The following is a 24255-nucleotide window of genomic DNA, read 5'->3' on the forward strand; positions in this document are numbered from 1 at the left end:
AAAGGGTGCATTAGTCATAGTAAGATTAGCTATTCATGCCTTAAGTCATATCCCCGGCCGCATTGTAAGTTAATAGTGGATTGGTAAAATAATAAAGCATTAATATGGAGAATATTAATTACATTCTCTAGAATGTGTACAGCGCACAGCTGGAGAGCTGCTGCACAAAACGCATGAGGAACCCTCCTTTATTTTTTTCAGAAGCTAGTGACTGTACTTTACTGCACGCATGTGAACATTTACAATGAGAGCAGCCTCCTTAATTATTAAAGAGTACAGCTTCACCATGAGCAGATCCGCTTCCTCATCAGTTAACTCTCCATTTTGCTGTTTGAATAGCAAGGTACCAGCTGGAGGCACACCTGGCTTTTAAAGGAACACTTGGTTTAATTCATTATACACCTCACATACACCTGTGTTTAATGAAGAGACTAAATACAACGTCTTTGCTCTTTGCGCAGTACTTTTCGCCCAGAATACGCGCTGTCAAACTAGAAAAAGTGGAGTTGGACATGCTCTAAATGCACCATGCATTTTACACCTTGCACTATAGCTTGTCTAAATAGAGCCCAATATTTTGTTTGTTTTTTCACAAAGAAATGTAATTTCACTTCTTCATCTCGCTGTTATTTGTAGGCTGTTTACAAGGCCGACATGGAATGGATCAAGGGAACAGGTTGGGTGCCAATTGGTTCAGTTGATGTGGAGAAGGCCAAGAAGGCTGCAGATGCCTTGAGTGAAAGGAAGTACCGCCAACCCCCAACCACCTTCAAATTCACTGCCAATACATGTGACATGCCATATGTCCTCGCTCAGGCCAATGCCCAGATCATGAACAAGGTAGATATATTCTTATCTTATATTTCACTGTTGTTTATTTTCTTGTACATTATTATTTTTGTTTTCTTTTTTTATCAAAATGTTTTTGTACTTCCCTTTGTTTGACACTAAATAGTGTAACATGTTTTAAACAAAGCTGTGGCTGTGTTTGCGTTATAATAATGTTCTATGGCTGAGATACAGACGTGTCTCAATAACCTGTGTAAATATTCTTTTTACAGAAAGCATATACTTCTGCCTGGGACAAGGATAAGACCGACCTTCACATCATGCCTGATACCCCAGAGATCATTCTGGCTAAGCAGAATAAAATCAACACCAGTCTGGTAATGCAGTGCCTGTAGTACATGAGTTGTATAACCAATAAGTACATCACTGACTATCATATCAGCAGCTGTTGACTTGCTTTGTGTATCTTTATCAGTTAATCGTGCCACAGTTTAAAGACTGAATGTTATAGTAATACAATTGTTGACCTTTTAATCACATATAGTGTAAAGAAAGATGTCTGCTCCATAGATAGTGGTATTTTGTATTATTGTGTGTAGTGCACAGTGTGTATACAGACACCCTAACAGTTTAACTCTTTTTCCTCCCAGAAACAATATCGTGAAGGCTACATGGATACCATTAACAAAGGCTACTACCTTCCCAAAGATGCCATTTCTGTTAAATCAGCCAAGGCCTCCAGAGACATCATTAGTGATGTAAGTCTGTACCTCTTGTTGTATTTGCATCACAAGCTGTATTCTTCTGCAGCATTTACATTTTTATTTTAGTTTCACAAAAATGATTCACATCATGAAACTAATCAAAATATTTTCATCCCCTAATTTTCAGTACAAATACAAGGCTGGTTTCCGCAAGCAGTGTGGCCATCATATTGGTGCACTAAGCGTCAATGACGACCCACTGATTATGTTGGCCGCAAATGCAGCCAGGATCAACAGCGACAACATCTATAAGCAGGAGTACAACAAGACCAAGACCAAGTACCACCTGCCAGGGGACATGGTGGCAATTGCACTTGCCAAGAAATGCCAGCACCAAGTGAATGACTTTAACTATAGAACCCACTTGCACCAGTGGACCTGCCTGCCAGACTCCAGTGACGTGGTTCAGGCTAGAAAGGTCTACGACTTGCAGAGTGATGTAAGTATGTCAAATTTAGAAGGCTTTTGCAGAGTTTTTGAAGTAGGAGAGGATTGTTTTAGAGTTTGTTGTTAGCCCGTATCCTGCTCTTACTGTTACACCAAAAAGCACTAAGTTATTATGTCTTACAGTTGTCGTAGTGTATGCTGTATATCTGTAGGTTTTATATACTATATTCAGATCACTCCCAACATTTTGAACATTTAGATTGGCATCCAACAAATGACATTTTTGCGACATCCTGCAAGAACAAAAATATAACAGTCTCTGGTGGGGTTGAAACTGATATTTGTTTTGTTTTTTTAGAATGTATACAAAGCTGATATGGAATGGCTGAGAGGATGCGGCTGGTCACCACATGACTCTGTGGACGTCATCAAAGTTAGAAATGCCCAGAAAATTATCAATGAGAGGCTCTACCGCCAGCCCCCGAGCTCTGTGAAGTTCACCAGTGTTGTCGACCTCCCGGCTATTGTCTTGTCAAAGCAAAATGCTGACAACATCAGTGATGTGAGTAATAACATACAGTATTTTGGCATGCTTAATATGCTCTCTGGGGAATTTAACAATACATATTTTGTGCAAATATCTGTATTAATGAGAACTTAATGTTTTTTTTCTGTCAAACAGAGGAAATATAGGGAAGTCTGGGATAAAGACAAGCTCAGCATTCACCTGCCATCTGATACCCCCACCTTTGTACTGTCCAAGGCCAATGCTATCGCCGTCAGCAATGTAAGTTTGCATTATTACAAGCACTGTACCAGTTCTGTTGAAATTCTTGAAATGTTAAATAAATATATTAAAAGTATGTAAAGATCTAAGTAGTTGTGATGTATTATTAAACTGGTACACGGTTACTGTGATTTTGATCTGTTGACACAATGTCTTGCAGTCGTTTTGACCATATTTTCTTGCTCTGTGCAGAAACTGTACACAAAGGCATGGGACGACCAGAAGGCCAAAGGCTACCATATCAAGGAGGACGCTATCTCTGTGCTGAAGGCTAAAGCTTCCAGAGATATCGTTAGCGACGTAAGAAAAACAATCTGGATATTGTTTAAATACAACAGATTCATAAATGAGATACTTTTTGTCTTGTAATCATCATTTAATCTCTACCCTCTTCTCTTTTAGTACAAGTACCTCGCAGGATACCGTAAGCAGGTCGGCCACCACATCGGTGCTCGCTGCGTGCAAGACGATCCTTTGATCATGCTGGCTATGAACTCAGCCAAGATCGCCAGTGATGCTCTGTACAAGAAGGACTTCAACAAGTCCAAGACCAAGTTCAACCTGCCTGTCGACATGCTGAATCTTGAACTGGCCAAGAAATGCCAGATCCAAGTCAACGATTTCAACTACAGAACTCATCTACACAACTGGACCTGCCTGCCCGACTCCAACGATGTGGTCCAGGCCAGAAAAGCTTACGACCTGCAGAGCGATGTAGGTTTATAGTTGTGCTTGAGGATACAATTTATTCACATGCACTATTTTGTGATCACATCTTCCATTATCTTTTGATGATATGCATACTGTGTATATACAGGCTGTGTACAAAGCTGATATGGAATGGATACGTGGATGTGGATGGATACCACATGAGTCGGTGGAGGTTTTGAAGGTGAAGCATGCACAGAAGGTCCTGGCTGATGTAAGTACAATTTGGCTTTTTCAGTTCCTTGTGAATCACATCACAGATGTTTAAATATGTCTTTAAACCAGAAAAAATGTATGTATATCTGCTTAATTGTTTTTTGCATATCTGTCCTGCCATTTTACAGAGAGGCTACCGTGTCAAGTTGGATGAGCAGAAATATACAGTTCCAACTGACAGAGTCGACATGGTCTGTGCCAAGAATGCTGCTCAGGTCCTGAACGAGGTGAGGATGACTCTCGGCAGCTGTTTGGATATGTTTTTGAGACCTCCCTCTAGTTAAACCAGCTAAATGAACAGTGACTGTTGACAGATTTGGTAGAAATTTGATTTATTGCTCTGCTTAGGCCAAATATCGTGAGGCCTGGCACCAGGACAAGACCAAGTACACAATGTTGGACACTCCAGCTCTTGCCACAGCCAGAGAGGTGGCCAAGAACATTCACCCGGTAAGATGTCTCCTCGTTGGAGGTATTTGCTACATATATCAATTTAACAATACCCTGATCTGTAGCAATGTTACCCTGTCTTATTCAAAAAGCTCAAAAAACAATACATCATCATAAATCATTTCCATCTCTTGCAGAAACTGTACACCAAAGATTGGGATAAGGTCAAAGCCACAGGCTACTTCATGCCTGGAGATGCTGTACCAATCAAGCAGTGCATCACCACAACTAAAGTCCAAAGCAAAGTGAGTGATGCATCTCTTCCTGTTATAATAAGGACATTAAGTAAAGTTGTTCATAATTTACCTTTAGAGCATCACAATATGGAGATAACGATTTTTTTTCTGGCCTTTAGCACAAGTACCTTGAAAGTTACCGTAAGCAGGTCGGCCACCACATCGGTGCCCTCAGCGTCCATGACGACCCCCTGATTGTGCTGGCTATGAACTCAGCCAAGATTGCCAGTGATGCCCTGTACAAGAAGGACTTCAACGAATCCAAGACCAAGTTCAAACTGCCAGTCGACATGCTACAGTTTGAAATGGCCAAGAAATGTCAAAGACAAGTCAATGATGACCTTTACAGAACCCGCCTGCACCAGTGGACCTGTATGCCAGATCAGACTGATGTCATTCAGGCCCGTAAAGCCTATGATCTTCAAAGCGATGTGAGTAATGATAACACTGACCTAGACCTTTTCTTAAATGATATACTAAAACATCTATCTTATCTTCTTAATGTGCATATTGCTTTCTGTCTTCAGAATGTGTACAAGGCTGATTTAGAGTGGCTTCGTGGCTGCGGCTGGGTGGCAGCTGAATCTGTTGAACACGTCAAGGTCAGGAAGGCCCAGGAGATTCTCAACGAGGTATGTTTACTCTATTGCAGTCTTTTAAATTGTCTGGGTTTTTTTAGTGTCTCACTTCAATGCTGTAATTGTAATTGCAGAGGCACTACACCAAGAACGCCAAAGACTGCTTCGGAAAATTCACCCTGATTGTGGACCGCCCTGAGCTTGTCTTGGCGAGGATAACTGCTGCCAACCTCAGTGATGTACGTTCAAATCTAATTCCTAAATTTCAAGAAGCATAGTAATAAACCATACTCTAATCTACAAAATTAAATTCTGGTGTTTGCTTTCTATTATAGCTGAAGTACAAAGAGACCTTCAATGCCGAAAAGGGTATTTATATTGGTTCAGAAGACACTCCTCAACTGGCCCATAGCAGGGAGGCGGCCAAGATCATCAGTGAGGTAAAATCAAATATTCATCATTTAATTCATATACAATATATCAGCCTTGTCCTAAACTTTGTGCCTACTTTGCGTGATTTCAGAAACTCTACAAACTGCAATGGGATGAGTCCAAGGCTACAGGCTACCAGCTGAACCATGAATACATCCCACTGCTCAGTGGCAAGAAGGGCAGGGAGATCGCTAGTGATGTGAGTGTCTTTCACTTCTCTGCTGATTAGGGCAAAAGCACATGGAATCAAGTTTTCTTCTCACAGTATGTAAACAACTGAAACTTTTATTATTCTGGATCCTACTAGGTCAAGTACAAGGATTCACATGAGAAGGCCAAAGGTCACTACATGGCCTCGACCCTGGTGGACTTCCCTGAGGTCATGCGCTGTGGAGAGCAGGAGAAGAACAAGGGTCTGGTAAGTCATCAAAAGTTTGTCCATTTATTCCATACATATCAAGGTGTCTTAATACTTTTGCAAGGTACTATAAAGGTAAACTATTTTTTTATTGCTATTACTATAAGATAAACAGATAAGATATATAGAATTCTGGAAAATAATAACATTTAAAAGAGTTCAACTTTTAAAGTTGGATGCAAGAGAATGATAATCAACAGTCAAAAGATCACCTCAGTCTTTAGGTAAATTATCTGCAACATCTCATCTCATCTCATCTTAAACCGCTTATCCGGGGTCGGGTCGCAGGGGGCAGCAGCTTTAGCAGCTGCAACATGCTTGTGCAAAATGAACTGTGTTTTAAAATGATGTATAGATTTGTTCGAATCCACATACAATTTATTTGATTTGTTTAACAATTATAACATCAATAATTGTCAATGGTATGCATGTTTTCACAGAGGATCTACACGAAGGACTACCATCACACTAAGACCAAGACCCACCTCCCCCCTGACATCATCGCTAACAAGGTTGCTAAGCGTTGCCAGGACATGCTGAGCGACGTCATCTACCGTACCTACCTGCACCAATGGACTTGCCACCCTGATCAGGAGGATGCCATTCGTGCCCGCAAGACCAACGAGATTCTCAGCGATGTAGGTCCTTCTTCTGAGCACATCTGCTGCTTCTGCCTGATTTTTGTCCAACGTCCTGAAGCATACATTTGGACAAACTCAAGTCACATCTCCTGAAATTTCATGTTAAATATATACAGATTCATTTGGATTTAATGAAAGCTTTCTTATTTAAGATCTTTAAAATTCGAGAGCTATTGTAACATTTATTTTGGAGTTGTTTTCATGAAGTGAGAATATAATTTGTTACTACACTTTTTTAATATTTCAGGACAATCGTTTGTTGTACTCACACAATACTAGAAGCAACTTGATATGCCATCTTTTATTTACAGTTCAGAAGCTCTCTCCATTATTGAACATCATTTTGTGCTTTCTGCTGTTGCCATTTAACAGGTGTACTACAAGGAAGACCTGACCTGGATGAAGGGTATGGGTTGCTATGCGTGGGACACCCCAGAGATCCTTCGTGCCAAGAAGTCTTACGAGATGCAGAGTGAGGTCAGTCATAACATGGAAGATCACAGGAGACCTTCAGAAATGTTATTAATAAGGTACGATGACACACTGTGATACTTTAACATGTAACATCTTCCCTTACAGCTCAAATACAGAGAGGAGGCCAAGAAAGAATTCAACAATTACTCCATCGTGACAGACACCCCAGCTTATGTGACTGCTGTCCTGGGTCACACCTGGGCCAGTGATGTGAGTCAGCTGGACTTTTGAAAACATATATATAAAGTGTTTCAAATGCCTAATTGAGTGCATTAATAAAACCATTGTCACTGACAGCTCAACTATAGGGAGGCTTATCATAAGGAGAAGCACCTGTATACCACTGTTCTGGACACCCACGATTACGCCAGATGTCACAACTTCAAAGAGTTCTTCAGCAACGTAAGTGAAGATATACATATTAAGAGATTAAAGATATCAGCTTTGTAAAGGGCATGTTCACACACAACAACATGTTTATAATGTATTTCCCGTCAACAGAAAAACTACACCGCTGCCTGGAACAAAATCAAAGACAAGAGCTACCAGATTCCTCATGATGCACACGCCATGCAGCACGCCAAACAGCAAAAGATCATTCTCAGCAGCGTGAGTTTAACTGCTGTTCATTCCATGTTATGTCTGTGCTGACTTTTTCTTTGAATGTTAACTTTTTAAGGGACAATGTGAATCCTGTTGCCCTTTTAGGTGAAATACAAGGAGGATTATGAGAAGTTCAAATCCCTCTACAGTCTGCCGAAGTCTATTGAGGACGATCCTGCCACTGCCCGCTGCCTCAAAGTTGGAAAGCTGGTCCTTGATGTGAGTTAAATTTGTTGGGATTGTTCGGATTAGCTCTGTTTTAACATATGAGCTCCTAAAATGCATCGCTATTGTGCATACACAATGCAAAAAAATAAAAATAAAAACATCTGTTGTCCATCTTTAAAGCGTCTGTACAAGGAGAACTACGAGAAGACCAAGGCCAAGAACCACATCCCACCAGACATGTTGGAGATCCTGTCTGCCCGCAACACCCAGTCCACCATCAGTGGAATCCACTACCGCAAGTATCTGCATCAGTGGATATGCCTCCCTGACATGCAGGTGTACACCCAAGCACGCAAAGTCAACGAGCAGCTCAGTGACGTGAGTAACTACATTACATATATAACTACATTTTTTAGCACTGTATAAGGATATTTTTATCTAGCTAGTTGCCAGCTACCTTCATATTTTCTATATTTATATAATTGAAAATTAAATTAAACCACATTGAGTGTCATTTATTATAAAGAAAGTGTAAGAGCACTACATTCAAAAACAGAAGGAAACCTTAAGGTGTATGTTTCAGAAACTTTTGAAATAGATTTTCAAACAATTGTAATATAAAAACATCTGCCAAAGTCACTTAATATGTGTGTTTTATCGTCTCCAGATCTTCTACAAGGATGATCTGAACTGGCTGAAGGGCATCGGCTGCTACGCCTGGGACACACCAGAGATCCTCCGTGTCAAGCATGCTGGTGATCTTCAGAGTGAGGTTAGCCATCACAATATATTCATCCTCATGCTGCTCTTCATTTCACATCCTCTTCAGTTATTTGGTTTAAAAAGTTTTCTTGTCTCTGTTCAAATTTCTCCTTCTCTCTTTGGCACTTCCATTATCTTCCCTTCCCTTCCAGTAAATTCTCCACAAACCTATTGGCTTGTTCTTGTGTTTTTTATTCCAGAACAAGTACAGAGCCAAAGGTATTGAGTCCTTCAAGGACTATTCGGTGGTGACGGACACTCCAGTGTACGAGACGGCCAAGCAGAACTCTCAGAACCTGAGCGATGTAAGTGACTCTTTGAATGTTTCGATATAAACAATGTTGGCTTGTTACTGTCTATATTTTATTAATCAACAAATAAATCATGGCCATACTTATCCTCTTTTTTTTCTTCTCTTTTTCCAGCTGCACTACCGCTATGATTACAACGCCAATATCAAGGGCACCAACTCATCTCCTGCTGTTACCATTGAGACAGAGAGGGCACGCCTGGCTAACTACATCCAGAGTGATGTAAGATCATTTTCCTTAATATTCAGCATGCCCGTTTAAAAATAACCATCATACAGTATATGTACAGTACTGTATGAATACGTTAAAACAAATCTGGATAGATGGAGCACCCTACAAGACATGTTGTTGTTTATGTTGTCGTTAACACTGTCGTGAGCGGTTATTTGAGATTTCAGACACATGCATAATCATTATCACTGACAAAGGAGCCATTTTTGCTACACCTAATTTGTGTCAACACCACAGTATAGTGCATAAATTTGACATTGAAAAATGGCACAAAGAGCACTGCTGTAGATAGTAACTCCTACTTGTCACTAGTGCGCTGACAGCCATCACTGAGTCACGGAGGTATGACATTGACGTACACACTCTACACAGGTTTTAGCAGTGATAGGGAGTGCCAACAGGTACATATCGTAGTAAATGGGCGGCTGTGGCTTGGTGGCAGAGTGGGTCGTCCTCTGATCGAAGTGTCCTCGAGCAAGACACTGAACCCCAAATTGCTCCCCGTGCTGCGCATGGGTGTGTGAATGTGGTGTGAATGGTTAGATCAGATTAGATGGTATGTAGATGTCCACTGCCATCAGCGTGAATGTCTGTGTGAACAGGTGAATGTGACAAACACTGTGAAGCGCCTTGAGTAGTCAGATGACTAGAAAGGCGCTATATAAGTCCAAGTCCATTTACCATAAATATGGGTGCTCCAAATAGGGTAAAAAGGAGACAAACTAATGCTGCATTTCAATTCACACATCATTCTGAATGCTGCTCAGGTCCTCAACGAGGTGAGGATGACTCTCGGCAGCTGTTTGGATATGTTTTTGAGACCTCCCTCTAGTTAAACCAGCTAAATGAACAGTGACAGTTGACAGATTTGGTAGAAATTTGATTTATTGCTCTGCTTAGGCCAAATATCGTGAGGCCTGGCACCAGGAAGAGTTTACCTTCAGGATTCAGTATGTGTGTTTCTGTGCATCCATTGGTATACTGCGTCCTGTCTAACCCTGTCTTTTTGTCCTCTCTCAGAGCTGGTACAAGGAGGCCAACAAGCACTACATGCCCACTGGCTACAGCCTGCCCAATGACACCCCACTCCTCAAGCAGGCTAAGAAGAACAGCGTCATCGCCAGCGATGTAAGTACAGTCCCTGTCTTGTAAAGTCTAATTATTCTGTTCTTTTCACTGCAGGTTCAACGTTTTTGCCAGTGGAGTTTCTGATGTTACTGAATCATATACTTTGGCTTTTATTTGGGGTTTAGGTGAAGTACAAGGAAGCCTATGAGATGACGAAAGCGAAGGCCTACACTATTCATCCAGAGGGTGTCAACTTTGTCAACTCAAGGAAGGCTAACAAGATCACCAACATGGTAAGACACAATGCGGCTATTGTTGACACAAGACACATTCTCATTTCTGAATTTTCAGAGTTGGAAACTTTCAATGGGAATTTTGAATTTTGAATTTTCTGCTTACTGTGGGGGTATTGAGGCCACGCCCCCTACATGCTGTGCATTCCTCCATCCCATGCACAGATGATTTCCATTTAATTTTTAAATGGATTGGGTGGCGTTGGATGAGTAATATTTTGTTCAACATTCATTTTTTTGTTGAATAAAATAATTAAAACTTGATAAAGTTCCACTTACAAATAAATCTGTTGATGTGTAATTCTTTTAATTGTATTATTTTGCATGGATGTCTGCCTATAACAAAACAAAATTTTATATTTATGTTTGGATATGATACTTTGGTTTAAATTAATCCAAATTTCCCGTTAATTCCCATTAATTTCCATGGAAAGTTTCCAGTTTGAATATTTCCAAAATCCTCTTTGCGACCCTAGTGTTAACTGGATAAAACAATCTCATATGTTGCCCTCTTTCCTTCCCCAGCGTCTGTATCGGGAGGACTACCACAAGCAAAAGGACAAAATCCACACAACGTACGACACCCCCGACATCAGACAAGTCAAGAAGAACCAGGAAAACCTCAGCGAGGTATGGAAACATTTCTTACACAATTTAGTCATTCACGTCCCTTTTTATCCATATGGCTTGATGGAGTTGAATAGTATGTTCTAATCCTACCTTTTTGTTCCCTTCTTATCTTAGTTGTTGTACAGAGAGAAATACAACAACAGCAAAGGACAGCTGATCTCTCTGCCCATTACGCCCCAGCTGCTGCACTGCTACCACGTCAATGAGATCACCAGCGAGGTATAACGAAAAGAGTTAGTTTGACACAGATTTGCACCAAATCAAGTCAGAAAATGTTTGTTAAAACGATTCTCTGGTTTTAGCTGAAATATAAAGAAGATCTTACATGGCTGAGAGGCGTTGGCTGCTTCATGTATGACACACCGGAGATGGTCACCGTACGCCAAATCACCAAACAAAGGGTTTGTATTTCCATTTGGGTGGAATATCCCTCTATCGTTCATTATTTAGGCATAATCAGCTTCCTGCAGTGGCATCACAATCCTTTTTGTCCTGTCTTTTATAGGTGAACTATCCAGTGGAGGCTAAGAAGAACCTTGCAAACTTCTCCGTGGTCCTGGACACACCAGAGTATAAACGTGTGACTGAGCTAAAGACCCACATGAGCAACGTAAGTCGTTTTACCCAAAAACACATTATCACATTATATTAATAATCTCACATTGTCAGGTAGCTTTCAAAACAAGGTTATAATGGTTGTGAATTTGGCTAGAGTGTGTTTGCTGTTTGAAAATAGAAATATAGATATGTCATTTGTGCAAGAATAGAAATTGTGGTTCTTGTTATTATTATAAATATCTTATTTTTTACTTGACATTCGTAAATAGGCAACGTTCCGCAGTCTGCATTGTTTGGCACCACCTCCCTGAAAAAAGTGCGATGGTCACACGCGTGCATGAGAGTGACGGATGTCAAATTATGTAGGTTAAACAGCAGCAAGCAAGTGAGAAAGCTCACGTTACACAAACCTTCACTTGTGCGTGGGAAATGTTCACACACATTGCACTTCTCATTATAAACATTTTCAGCGTGGTAACAGTAGTTAACCTTTATCCACGTCTTAAACTGTCCTGTTGGGTCCCTGAATTTGACAGAGTTAGGCCTGGAAAGATATGAAAAGTCCTTGAATTTGATGTTCAGAAGGTTTAGTCTTACAGTAGCTTTGTTTGATCTTGTTTTCATTAGGTTCAGGTACAACATCTCAGAAGTATAAAGCTACGTATACAAAAATACTTGGTTAGAGAACTTGCCATAGTGTTTACCACACTCATAATAAAACTCACCGGCAACTTCATCCCGACTCCAGTGGGTTAACATTAGACCTGAGCTGAATAGCTTTAGTTAAATAAATGGCATGTGATCAACTACAATATTTAAATTATGCACAAGGCTTCTCTGCATGTGAAAAACAGTAGGGATAATTAGGGATTATAGTAATTGTAGGATAGCGCTCTCCTGTAAAGTCAAATCTGTTCAATTCCTGTGGTTCAGTGAGAGTTGATGAGATTCATGACGTGTCCTTTTTCCAGTAGGGAAATATTAAAGCTACAAAAACTAAACCAATATTGTGAACTGTATATTGTATGAGGTTAGGTTCAACTTAGGATTATACTGGTTTTCACTGTTTGTTTTCGTTTTAGTTTACGGTAATAACCGTTTTTCAAATAGCTTGCAATGTAACCTGAGATTTACTGTATCTTCACAAAATTGTTTGTATTCTGTTAGAAAACAAATGTTGTGACCGATCTTGTGACTTTTGCTGCTCCTCTATTTTCAGATGATCTACAAAGCCCAGAGCAAGGAGGAAATGGGTAAAGTCTCCACCACTCTGGACTGTGTGGACATCACCAGAGCCAAATGGGCCCAGCAGCTTACTAACAAAGCAAGTTCAAACACAACCTACACTCACTGAATGTTTCACACAGATTTATTTTTCATTTAATTATAATCTAATCTGTATTTTACCCGTTTCTCTACAGTACCAGTACACCAGTCTGGCTGCTATAGAGAGAGCTCATTTCACTCAAGAAATAGAAACTCCAAACATGGGACATGCCAGAAGAATGAAAGTGGTCTACAGCGATGTAAGTCTCTGGTTTCCTTGCTGTTTATCAGTGGCATGGTAACCCCTCACATCTGAATTTATATTTATTTATTCTTTTATCCTTTTAACCGTGTTTGTTTTTTTATTCAGCAGTACTTTGTAGCTGTCAGTGAGCTCAGTTACCCCAAATTATGTAATGAGAATTAACTAACTCCGTTTTGCTGTGGTGCGTAAATTCTTTCTTCCTTTAGAACAAATACAAAGACCAGTATGAGAAGATGAAGCACAGATACACCGCCATTGCTGATACACCGCTCCTGATCCGTGCCAAGAAATCCTACCTCCAGTCCAGTGATGTGAGTACGCTCATTGGTTAACCTACAGTGCCATGAACCATTTTTTCATTTTTAATTATTTGTATATAGTTATTTTGCTTAACCTTCCCTTGAATTTAAAGATATAAAATGCCATTAAAGGACTGAAACTTGGATATTGCTCACCTGCTTTCAGAGTATTATTCTTTACAATTTGATATTAAAACATAAACTAGAGGAGCCCAAAACCGTTTGTTTTGGTACCAGGTTGTAAACATGTTTGTTTCCACTGTATATTTGGGTATTTTTACAAGGGGGTCTATGGGGATTGACTCATCATTGGAGCCAGCATCAAGTGGCCATTCGAGGAACTGCAGTTAGCATAGTTTTTGTCAAAATATTGTTTCTTGAACTTTCAACCATACCGCAAATTACATACAATACAAATTGGTGCAAAAATGTAGCATTTACCTTTAAATAGTAATAAAGGGGCTAAATACATATGTTTTACAGCTTGGGATCAATAAAGTATTTATTTTCTATTCTATTCTATTGTGTCAGATGAAACTTACACATTTTGTTCTTTATGTCTTCAGCTGCGTTACAAAGAGACCTTCGAGCTCTCCAAGGGTCACTACCACACCGTCAAGGATGCTCTGGACATCACCTACCACCGTAGAGTCACCGATGACATCAGCGAGGTCAGCAAATTTAAATTATCTGATTGATTGATTTGGTTGTGCACAATTTTAGATAATGTTAATGAATAAATGTTCTTTGAGGTCTTTTAGCTTTCTTAACGTTTTGATTTCCTCTATCTCTCGACCTCAGGTTAAGTACAGGGAGAAGTACATTAACTCTCTGGGTACGTGGAAGTCCATCCCCGACCGTCCTGAGTTGTTCTTCAACAGAATTGTCGGTGATAACGTCAGCACCGTGAGTACTGTTTACTTGCATTTTCAAATGATGCACCCTGTGTTTAAATATTTACCCAACACAGGAGATACAAGCACATATAGTGTAATTAACATACTGTGTAACGTTTGAATTAAGTCTCCTTTTTATGCCCCTCTTTAGGTCAAGTACAAGGAGGACCTGGAATGGCTGAGGGGTATTGGCTGCTTTGTGTGGGACACGCCCGAGCTGGTGCGGGCAGAGAAGAACAAGTCACTGTACAGTGAGGTGAGAAATCTATTTTCTAAATAAGTTATTATTGGTAATGGCAATCATATGTATATTTCATATATACTACTTGTTGTGTTTGTAGTAGGATTTTAATTGTACTTTAATGCATATGGATGATATACAAATAGATTTATTTTTTTGCATGTTCCTATTAACAGTTTAATTTCTTGTTAACAGCTGGTGTACAAATCCTCCGTTGAGAAGAACAGAGGCAACTTCAAGTACACTTGCGACTCTCCGTTCTTCCAGGCTGCCAAGTATGCCTCCACTCTCATCAACGATGTGAGTCCCTTTGTCCCTTAACCTTACACAGTATTTTTTTCATAGCAAAAACATTCTTATAATTCGTTTGTAAAATAGGAATTTTGGATGGTTAATCACATTTCTCTGTCTCTATGCATCCCTGTTGAACTCTCAGCTTGGAGGTAAAATAGTGTGAATTCAGAGTATTGTTGATTATTAACTTGAATGTTTATGATCTGCCTTTTTTATGATAATACCAGGTATATAAAATGTGTCCAGTGTTCTTCATGTTGTTTTAACCGTTCTTTGTCCCCTTGGAAAAGTCTCGTCACATCACCATGCGCATTGTTTTCCGGACATTTGTCTTTAACTACCTTCTGATATTCTGAGCAGAGGGCCTACAGATCTACTTATGAGAAATCCAAGGATAAGTTCACCATAACTACAGATGATCCTAGATATCAACTGGCCAGGGAGAACAGGAAGATGAGCCAGGTAAACGCCCCTGGTCGCGTTGTACAACCCGGCCTGCCTCCTCCGCTGCTACCTCCAGTCTGGTCCCTCCAGACCTCTGACACTGGTGCATGAGGTCGCGACAGACCTGCCGCTGGTCGTCGTTGCCGCATGACAGTTCTCCCAACACGATGAATTTCTCTCCGTCTCTGTCTTTCTTTTAGTCCCAAGCAGGTGGTTGTAAACCGTGCCACTCAAATAACTATCTTGAGTGAGCAGGACTCTCCTTCATCTGTGCCATCAGGGAGACAGTTTAATTAATCATTTTCCCAGGATTAAATTATTCTTATTAGATTATGAAGTCATTATAAAGCTACTGAGGATGAAGATTTCTGTCACCTCGAAGGCACAGATGAGGACAAAACAGCTTCTTGGTCACACTTGGATCTCCGGAGTACTTCTCCAGTCCTTCCAGTGTTACTGCTGTTTTTTAAAGTGTCCTCAACTATCGCATGCTGTGTGTGTGTTTGTGTATGTCGTTGTATGTGTGTGTGAACAGGCAAGGTATAAATCCAAAGCAAAGGATCTGCTTAAGAGTGGTTGCACTGAGCTACGCCGCCCTGACATCCTCACAGCCCTTTTCCAGTCCACAATGAGCAGTAAGGTAAACAGCCACAGAGGCGAGTGAACCATGGGTAACTCTGATCCCTGTCCACAAACAAGCAAAGAATAAGCCCTGTGTAGTCACCAGGTCACTTTGAACCTCCCTGCTGGTTTCTGGACACGGTTTTAACACATCAAATACTCCTTCACTCCATACAAAACACTTTAACTCCTTAAGGGGTTTTAACTTAACTAAACCACATATTCCACCTCTCTCTCTTTCATATTCTAATGCCCCCATCATTTATTCACCTCTCTTCATTTCTTATTTATTACCGAATCTTTAACTCTTAAAATGCAGTGCAATAGTTTCACACCAGCTGGAGTCAGTAATGCTGCAAACTGCAACATTACAGAGACAGAAGATAGACCAACCAAAATATTATACCACATTTAGGTGTTTGTTTTACTACAATTTTACAATAGCTATTGGATATATATCCATATAAATCTCCACTTCAGTTGCACTTACATTCACTACATTTTCCTGTCTATATTCTGAAGGTTTCATCATTCATAGCCGGATTTATTTAAAATTGTATTCCTAAAAACAGGGCAAAAATGTATGGCTGTTGACAGTATTTTCTGATTTATGGAGTGATAAAAAGAGAAATCCCGAATTCTCTCTGTAAGCAGTGACTCTAATATGTCAAATGACAATTTTTGAACCAATGTTCACATTTCTGTTTTGGAAATGTACGCAAATGAGCAATGACAATGTGTCATTCGCATATTTAAATATTCAATTTAAGAAAACTTGTGATACAAAGAGTAATTGTCTTCATGGAAGTAATCAACCAGGAAAGTTTCATAGTGACATCTACTTGTTAAGATCATTACCCTATTCTTCCCATATCTGTTTTTGTTACCCGCCTAAAATGCCAAAGTCAGATTTTTTGAGTTCCTTGTCACTAAACCTCATGTTTATCGAAGCCCACTCTATATATCAGCCTCAGATTCAGTGAGAAATAGCACAAGATGGAGCTGGTCCCCGTGAGCTACGTGGGCACTGCAGACTTTCATGACTGAACAGTGGTAACACGTGTCCTCATCTCTATTTTCACCTGGAAAATAACTCCCTCTATGTTTCTGCATGTTTCATAAAGCATGTTTCTATTTACTCATGCATGTCACCACTTCACTTCACTTCACTTCACTTCATATTGTATTATTATATTTCAGGGAAAAATCACATCATATATGTTAGTCAACTATTTTCTGACTTTGCACTTCACTTGTTCCCGAACTGTCCAAGAAAAAGAAGAACACTAAATGAGAAACAAATTGTTGTTAGACCTTAGCTTTATTATGTCAGTGATTTAAAGTCAAATAATGTTTATCTGAGGAAGACATAATTTGATGCTGGAATGAGACTTCTTGTCCATCCCTGTCTCTTTTACTTTAATTGTCTTTTCTCCAACAATTCAATTCAAGAATTCATTCATTCCTTTTCTTGGATAGTTTTTGTCTTTACTTAAGCTGCAAACAGTAAAAGCAAGACTAGTTTTCAAAATACACATGAATACAAGCAAATGATTACAGTGGCAAATTGGTTATTAGTGGTACTTACTGACTTGTGTTTATACGTCCTCCATCAGTGGAGGTACAGGGAGCAGTATGAACGTGCCAAGGACAAGTTCACCTCAATCCTGGAGACTCCTGAGTATGAGGCTCACAAACGCAGCAAGAAAATCGGAGATGTGAGTTTTTTCAGTTAAAAAGTGCTTAATAATTTCTTTATGTGTAGTTTCTTTTGAACCGCTCCTGACTATGCCGTGATGATTATTCCTTAGATCATCTACAAGATGGAGTACAACAAAACCAAGGCTAAGGGATACACCTTGCCTTATGACACTCCACACCAACAGCACATGAAGAGGGTGAAGGATATCACCAGCACTGTAAGTCCCGTCCACACTGGCAGCCCTTTATTTTTCCACAGAGGCACAGGAAAATAGAAATATGAAATACATTGTTGTGTGTTTTTCATGCTTCCTGCAGCTGAAGTACAGAGAAGTGTATGAGAAGAGCAAGGCCCAGATCAACATGGACCCTGAGGCTCATTCCATCCGTGCTGCCAAGGAAGCCTACAAAAACATCAGCAACGTAAGTGTCTTTAGTGCCCATATCAGGATCTGTTCATTAATGATTAAGCTCAAAATACTTGAAAATATTGATTTAATATTTGTATGTTTTTTTTTGTTTTTAGCTTGATTACAAGAAGAAGTATGAAGCCACCAAGAACAAGTGGATCTGGACAGCAGACAGACCTGACTTTGTCAATGCTGCCAAGAACTCCCTGCAGCAGAGTGATGTGAGTCGGTGCTTCTTCTATATTTTTGCATTTCTTAATTTTAACAACATCCAACAGGTTTTGTTTTAATTTTGCTCCCATTGTGTCACCCACAGGTTGAGTACAAGTACGACAAAGAGATTATGAAGGGCTGCGTGATACCTGTAGTCGATGACAAGTTGACTCTCCTGGCTATGAAAAATAACGAAATGGCCAGCATCGTAAGTTCTTCCTTTATTACCTTCTTTGTGTTGAAATGAAATTACTAGAGGCATGGATGGATTACTGAACCTGCTTACTGGGCACAGGCCAAGGGGATCAAGGGGTCAGGGGCCCCGACTTACAAAACGCTGGTGAAAAATCACAAAGAGATGCTAAATGAACACAAATATACACAAAAGACCACTTTGGACTCAAAATGAAACTGACTACAGAAAGAAGCTAATCACCACAAGGAGGTGTGAAACGACTAAAATGACATAGAACGACTTCAAGTAGATGCAAAACGCTTGCAAGGAGACTCAAAATCACTACAAAGAGACACAAAATTACTACACAGAGATTCAAAAAAACTACAAAATGACCACATGGACGTGTAGAATGACTTAAAATAGATATTAAATTACCATATAGAAATGAAAAACTACTAAACAAATACAAATACAAATACAAAGAGATGCGAAACCACCATAGAAAGATGCAGAACAGGGTTCTTGCATGTCTGAACCCAGGGGGCCCATTGTCTCCTAATGCATCCATGACTAGAGGGCAGAGAGGACTCAGCTGCAGATCTTATAGGACAATACTTCTTCAAAATCAAATGATTAACATATTGTAAACTAATGTTGTATTCATTGCTGCTCTCCAGGTGAAGTACAAAGAGAAGTATGAGAAGGCAAAGGGCCACTATGAGTCCGTCATGGACACACCTCAAATCCTCCATGCCAAGGCTGTGCGCACTTTGGCGTCAGAGGTAAGTTTCATTCAGTAAAAAAAACAAACATTATTTTGTATAGCCTAAGATCTATTTCAATAAATAGCTGCTTGTATGTCCTTAACTATACACGTGTTACAAGTTCGAAATTTTCCTCTTCAGAGCAAATACAAGGCGGCGAGTAAGAAGGACATGCAGAGCGGCTCATTCACCACGCTGTCTGAGACTCGTGACACCGCCCACAGCAAGGAGATCAACAAGCTTGTCAGCGGGGTACAACTTTCTAACATTTATTTTTTTTTTTTACAAAATGAGCTCGATGATCTCAAAATCCTGGACTAATTTTGCGTGGCTGTGCCTTGAAATGTCTCTTTTCTCTTTACAGAAATTGTACAAAGCGAAGTTTGAGAAGGAAAAGGGCAAGTCAATCTATAACCAAATGATTGTTCCACCCGATGTGCAGCACGCCATGGGAGTCGCCAAGACTCAGAGCAGCGTGAGTCATCTATACATCTGTGCAAAAATGAATAAATAATAATATTTGTATTGATTTTTTTTTACAGCATAAAATCTCCATGTTTGAAATTTCACAACAGCCCATATTTCTCTTTTGATATATATATTGATATATATGATATTGTCTGTATTGAGGGTCAAAGAAGACAGAGAGTGTCATATGTTTACAGATTGCAAATTTGTGATCTGTGTTATTGGGCTTTATAAATACAATTGCCTTGACTTAAACTGTATTCTGTCCACTCCTCTGCCCAACACCACAGGTGGCCTACAAGAAAGACGCCAAAGCCAACCTGCACTACACTTCTGTGGCTGACCGTCCTGACATAAAGAAGGCTACCCAGGCTGCCAAACTGATCAGTGAGGTAAACAGCCAGTATATGTGAACAACCTGTTTGTTAAAGACTAAAACATGTACACACAAATGCAGAAATATACAGAATGTCAGTGTACATAAGCCTGGTTTTCACTGTCGCAGTTATCCATGAATAAATGTGCAGTAAACTCACCCTTAATCAGATCAATATCAACACCGTTGGACTGAAAAATGAACTCATACCGCGTGAAAACAACACAGCAACAATAATGGCTTATAACCGAAGATGAAACAACAAAACAGTCAAGACAAACACTGCAGTTTGTACATGTTCCACTGATTCTTGTTTGGTCTTTTCTCTCTCAGGTCGGCTATCGCAACAAGGCCCGTGAGGACGCCAGCCGTGGAGGTTCACTGGCCCACCGCCCAGACATTGCTCTGGCCACTAGGGTGTCCAAGCTGAACAGTGAGGTACGCCAAACCAAGGCAACCATCTGTCTCATGAAGCACTGGGACCAGTCATGTTGATTTTCCACAGTTATCACCTCTTCGAAAACAATTCCTTTATTTAACATGCAAGATGACCGGAATCAGTCAGTGGAAGCTATATTACATCCGCAAGGATCTTCTGTCTGGGTGTCTATTGTGACTATTTTTGCTTTAGGTGCTTAGTAGCAGTCCTGTAGACCTAACAATAAAACTAGCAGCTCCTCCATAGCGCTTCCTTTGCCACCCTGCATTATAATCCTATGGCTTAATCTGTCCTTGAGACTCAAAGTACATTTACATGTTTAACTGCTCATATCATTGTACATGTCTCCATCCTTAAACCTGTCCTCATACACTGCTCTTCTTCCTCCATCCTTCTACTTCCTTCTCTATTTCCTCTTCCATTATGTCCTGGCCTGTGTGTGTGTTCTCATCCTTGCATCTCACTGCGCTTTGTAGGTGGAGGCCAAGCCCTCCCTCCATGGAGCAGCATCCTACGATACCCCCATGATGCGCCACATTAAGAAAATGAGTGCCGTGACTAGTGATGTAAGAAGGTTCACGCCCTGAAAGTGAAAGGCTGCTTCTGTCTATGTCTGTCTCCTCTGTCCTCTGTCTCACTTCTTATCAATCTTCTGACTGATCTAATGATTTCTGATTTTACTACGGGGTACCTTCGCAGTTTAGCATTATGTGCACCCTCTTGCTCTTTTGTTTCTCTGACAAGCTGTAGCTCATAACTGGTACCACTGCTGTATGTTAATGAATCTTTTTTTTTTATCTATTTTATTTAACATTTTTCTCCCGAGTCTTTCAGTCATTGTGTCTGTCTGTTTTCATTTTTTTTTTTTAAATGAACAAACTTGCATCTGAATTATTGTGTAAAACATGTGTTTATCCAGTAGTCAACTATGTGGAGTTTGTTCCTTTTACGATCTGAACACTAGAGGTCAGTGTACACTTTCTTAATTGTTAGTGCAAGTTTACAAATGTTAAACCGTCAAGAGTGCAGATTTATTCACTAATACTGCTGGATCCGCACATGTTTTTGTTTTTTTTCTAAGTCATTGTTTCAGGAAATTGCTTTGTTGCACCACGTCTTTGTGTCGATCACCGAATGCTGAATTACGTGAGACTCACTACTTCTGGTTGTGAGACATTTGGTCTGAACAGCGTCTTAGGGTGTCTCCACAGCTGACCTGTTTGGTTTTATTAAGGAGATATTTGATTGTGTTTGTTTTTACATGAATGAGCTGGTTAAAAATTAGGAATAAAAATCTAAATTGAGTATTTTCTTCTCAAGAATGGGACCAAACTGCAGATGTGAACACACCCTTAGATACCTTCTTTGCCCTCACTAATTAGAAGTATGATTGCTGAATGAAAAGGGGAAATAAACTGTTGCGTGGGAAAATCACTTTTAAAGGATACACACAGTTTCACTACAGTTGTTTTTTCTTGTATAACAAGGGATGAAAACTCAATTTGAGTGTTAATATTGAGAAGTACACAGTTCACGTGTCCAAAGCATTTGCATAAAACGATCCATGAGAAACTCATCCCTTCTTATACACTATAAAGAAAAACATTATGTTGTCTTGAAATGTTTCCACAGTCTGTGAACCTTTTTGTCTCCCCCCTGACTCTCGCATATATCCCACCCCGACAGTTGAAATACAAGGAGAAGTTTGACAAGGAGATGAAAGGAAAGAGACCGCAATATGACATGAAGGAGAGTAAGATTTACAAGACTTTGAAGGATGCCAACGTGCTGGCTAGTGAGGTAGGTGCTCATATAGCTGGCGTCACTCCACATCCTTCCCTTTTAACACAGCGTTATTCTGTCAACCACCTTGCAAGACACAGATTAGGCTACAATAACAATCCCTCACATACTGTATTAATAAAACCAACTAAGCCTTTATCAGGAAGTAAAACACCACAATAGATGTTGTTATAGTTGTCTGTGTTATAGTTGTCTTGTTCTATCTGTCTTGATCTACCATGTGCAGGTTAAGTACAAGGGTGACCTGAAGAAGATCCACAAGCCTGTGACCGACATGGCGGAGTCTCTGTCCATGCAGCACAGCCTGAGCACCAGCAAACTGTCGAGCAGCGTAAGACATCATCAAACCTTAACCCCCTTTCACATTCCCACCCAGGAAGCTGCTGGGAGTCAGTTCCGTTTCAGTGCAACCTCAGCGGTTCAGTGAAATATGTCTGAACCCAGCGTTTCCGTCACCCTACCTTAACAATGCAACATGCTACAGATTAATGACCTTCACGTGGATTTATGCACTAAACTCCATCATCCAAACATCCATGATTCTGTCACATCCACTGGTAGTGATCCTTACCCTGCTCACCCTTGACCCTTTTCACCTTTGACCTTCCCATACTGTCACCTTCTATAACCTCTACTCCTTCACGTTTTCAGTTTAATTTATTTCCTCCTGTAGTTTTCACAAAACTAGTCTTTTAATAATGATCACATAACACTAAACTCTCTGCTTCACCATTGATTCTAGATTATTTTTCATACAAATTTTAACTCCCATTTTAAATCACCGCTAATTGTTTTTTGACATTGCAAAGAGCTTTTTTTTCCACAATTATAATGATACAATTAATGTTTCTGTCCTTAAATATCATGATAAAATATTCTTGTACAATGTAATGGATGGGAGTGAGCTCTAGACAGACGCTCTTTGTCTCGTTTGCTGTGCTGAGCTGTCTTACTTGACTGGGAATTCCCCTATAGTACTGCTACAAGAAGAAATTTGAGGAGAGTAAGGGTCACTACCTTATGATTCCTGACACACCAGAACAGCTCCATCACAAGGAGGCCTCTGAACTTCAGAGCAACGTAAGTGATACGGACTCTGGGGGGTCAACAAACACTCTACCCACCCAAAAACACTGCTGTGGGTTTCAACTGTACAACACTTTCTTGTCAAAATGATGTGTTTGCATCTCAGATCTTCATTACCTGCACTTACAGGAGGGTAGTGATGCATTTATTTGTTAATAATATAAGTCGAGGACAACATAACACACCTTTTTGGGTGTAAATTAGCTTCAAGCTAATTCTGGTTCTATACATGAGAGGGTAACATCAAAGTGAACGTCAAGCTTGTATTTATTTTTGATACATTCATATGTCACTATTCTTCAAATCCACGTTTAAATTTGACTTTTGACACTATGGTCATTTGGTTAAATAGTTAAGTTAATATGTAAGAACAATAACATATAAATAAGACAGGACAGACATCCAATCTATCAGTGTTTAACTTTGACAAAAAAGAAGGCAGTGGTGATGCTTGCACATGTTTTCTTCCTATATTACCTGCATAATATTTGCCAAACTGTCTGTTAACATTACATTTGTGTGTGCTATCCAGGTGAAATACAAGGAGAAGTATGAGAAGGAGAAGGGCAAGGCCATGCTGGACTTCGAGACGCCCACATATGTGACGGCTAAGGAGGCCCAGCACATGCAGAGCCAGGTAAACACCCTGTCAGTGGTTAAAATAGCTACAAATGTAATGCACAATAAACGCCTCTCTCTCAGTGTGGCGACACTTCAGTGCCTGTCATGTATTAACCTGTATTTTAATCAAACTATCGTTATATATTGATATAATTTAGCTTGTTGGATGTCCAGCTGTTATTTATATTTTACAGAATATGTGTGAAGTTTTGAAAAAGCTTTTGATAAGTTTAGATTTGCTTAATCCTACCTTCATGATGCAGGGATGGCAAAGGTACAGTATGCGTTTGCCTCAGTCTGTAAACATTTATATGGAGCCTAGACTGTAGATGTGTACAGTGTTTATTATAATCAGTTAACACATTT

The 24255-nt window shown here is 39.9% G+C and overlaps 1 protein-coding gene across 21 annotated transcripts in view; it reads left to right on the forward strand.

The window, feature by feature from the left end:
* Positions 1-24255, forward strand: part of neb (nebulin) — a 67914-nt gene that overhangs the window by 29340 nt on the left and 14319 nt on the right. For 14 of the 21 annotated variants that reach the window (XM_083921563.1, XM_083921580.1, XM_083921565.1 and 11 more), the window contains 57 exons: positions 637-840; positions 1062-1166; positions 1440-1547; positions 1681-1992; positions 2299-2502; positions 2623-2727; positions 2920-3027; positions 3130-3441; positions 3545-3649; positions 3780-3878; positions 4000-4101; positions 4239-4346; positions 4457-4768; positions 4865-4969; positions 5050-5154; positions 5251-5355; positions 5439-5546; positions 5655-5765; positions 6206-6403; positions 6779-6883; positions 6986-7090; positions 7178-7282; positions 7382-7489; positions 7589-7702; positions 7832-8029; positions 8319-8423; positions 8614-8718; positions 8839-8946; positions 9976-10083; positions 10209-10316; positions 10842-10946; positions 11061-11165; positions 11249-11347; positions 11452-11556; positions 12724-12828; positions 12926-13030; positions 13242-13346; positions 13901-14005; positions 14136-14240; positions 14382-14486; positions 14667-14771; positions 15126-15227; positions 17447-17548; positions 17642-17749; positions 17850-17954; positions 18058-18162; positions 18258-18362; positions 19010-19114; positions 19238-19348; positions 19461-19571; positions 19855-19956; positions 20274-20378; positions 20856-20945; positions 22066-22179; positions 22409-22513; positions 23158-23262; positions 23801-23905. In XM_083921563.1, coding sequence (XP_083777689.1) covers positions 637-840; positions 1062-1166; positions 1440-1547; positions 1681-1992; positions 2299-2502; positions 2623-2727; positions 2920-3027; positions 3130-3441; positions 3545-3649; positions 3780-3878; positions 4000-4101; positions 4239-4346; positions 4457-4768; positions 4865-4969; positions 5050-5154; positions 5251-5355; positions 5439-5546; positions 5655-5765; positions 6206-6403; positions 6779-6883; positions 6986-7090; positions 7178-7282; positions 7382-7489; positions 7589-7702; positions 7832-8029; positions 8319-8423; positions 8614-8718; positions 8839-8946; positions 9976-10083; positions 10209-10316; positions 10842-10946; positions 11061-11165; positions 11249-11347; positions 11452-11556; positions 12724-12828; positions 12926-13030; positions 13242-13346; positions 13901-14005; positions 14136-14240; positions 14382-14486; positions 14667-14771; positions 15126-15227; positions 17447-17548; positions 17642-17749; positions 17850-17954; positions 18058-18162; positions 18258-18362; positions 19010-19114; positions 19238-19348; positions 19461-19571; positions 19855-19956; positions 20274-20378; positions 20856-20945; positions 22066-22179; positions 22409-22513; positions 23158-23262; positions 23801-23905 — 7014 coding nt within the window. The remainder of the gene's footprint in view (positions 1-636; positions 841-1061; positions 1167-1439; positions 1548-1680; positions 1993-2298; positions 2503-2622; positions 2728-2919; positions 3028-3129; positions 3442-3544; positions 3650-3779; positions 3879-3999; positions 4102-4238; positions 4347-4456; positions 4769-4864; positions 4970-5049; positions 5155-5250; positions 5356-5438; positions 5547-5654; positions 5766-6205; positions 6404-6778; positions 6884-6985; positions 7091-7177; positions 7283-7381; positions 7490-7588; positions 7703-7831; positions 8030-8318; positions 8424-8613; positions 8719-8838; positions 8947-9975; positions 10084-10208; positions 10317-10841; positions 10947-11060; positions 11166-11248; positions 11348-11451; positions 11557-12723; positions 12829-12925; positions 13031-13241; positions 13347-13900; positions 14006-14135; positions 14241-14381; positions 14487-14666; positions 14772-15125; positions 15228-17446; positions 17549-17641; positions 17750-17849; positions 17955-18057; positions 18163-18257; positions 18363-19009; positions 19115-19237; positions 19349-19460; positions 19572-19854; positions 19957-20273; positions 20379-20855; positions 20946-22065; positions 22180-22408; positions 22514-23157; positions 23263-23800; positions 23906-24255) is intronic. The other 7 variants (XM_083921581.1, XM_083921583.1, XM_083921567.1 and 4 more) reach the window with 3 other exon arrangements.

The sequence above is a fragment of the Echiichthys vipera genome, assembly GCF_963691815.1.
Source record: "Echiichthys vipera genome assembly, chromosome: 10".
In the NCBI taxonomy this organism is placed as follows: Eukaryota; Metazoa; Chordata; class Actinopteri; order Perciformes; family Trachinidae; genus Echiichthys; species Echiichthys vipera.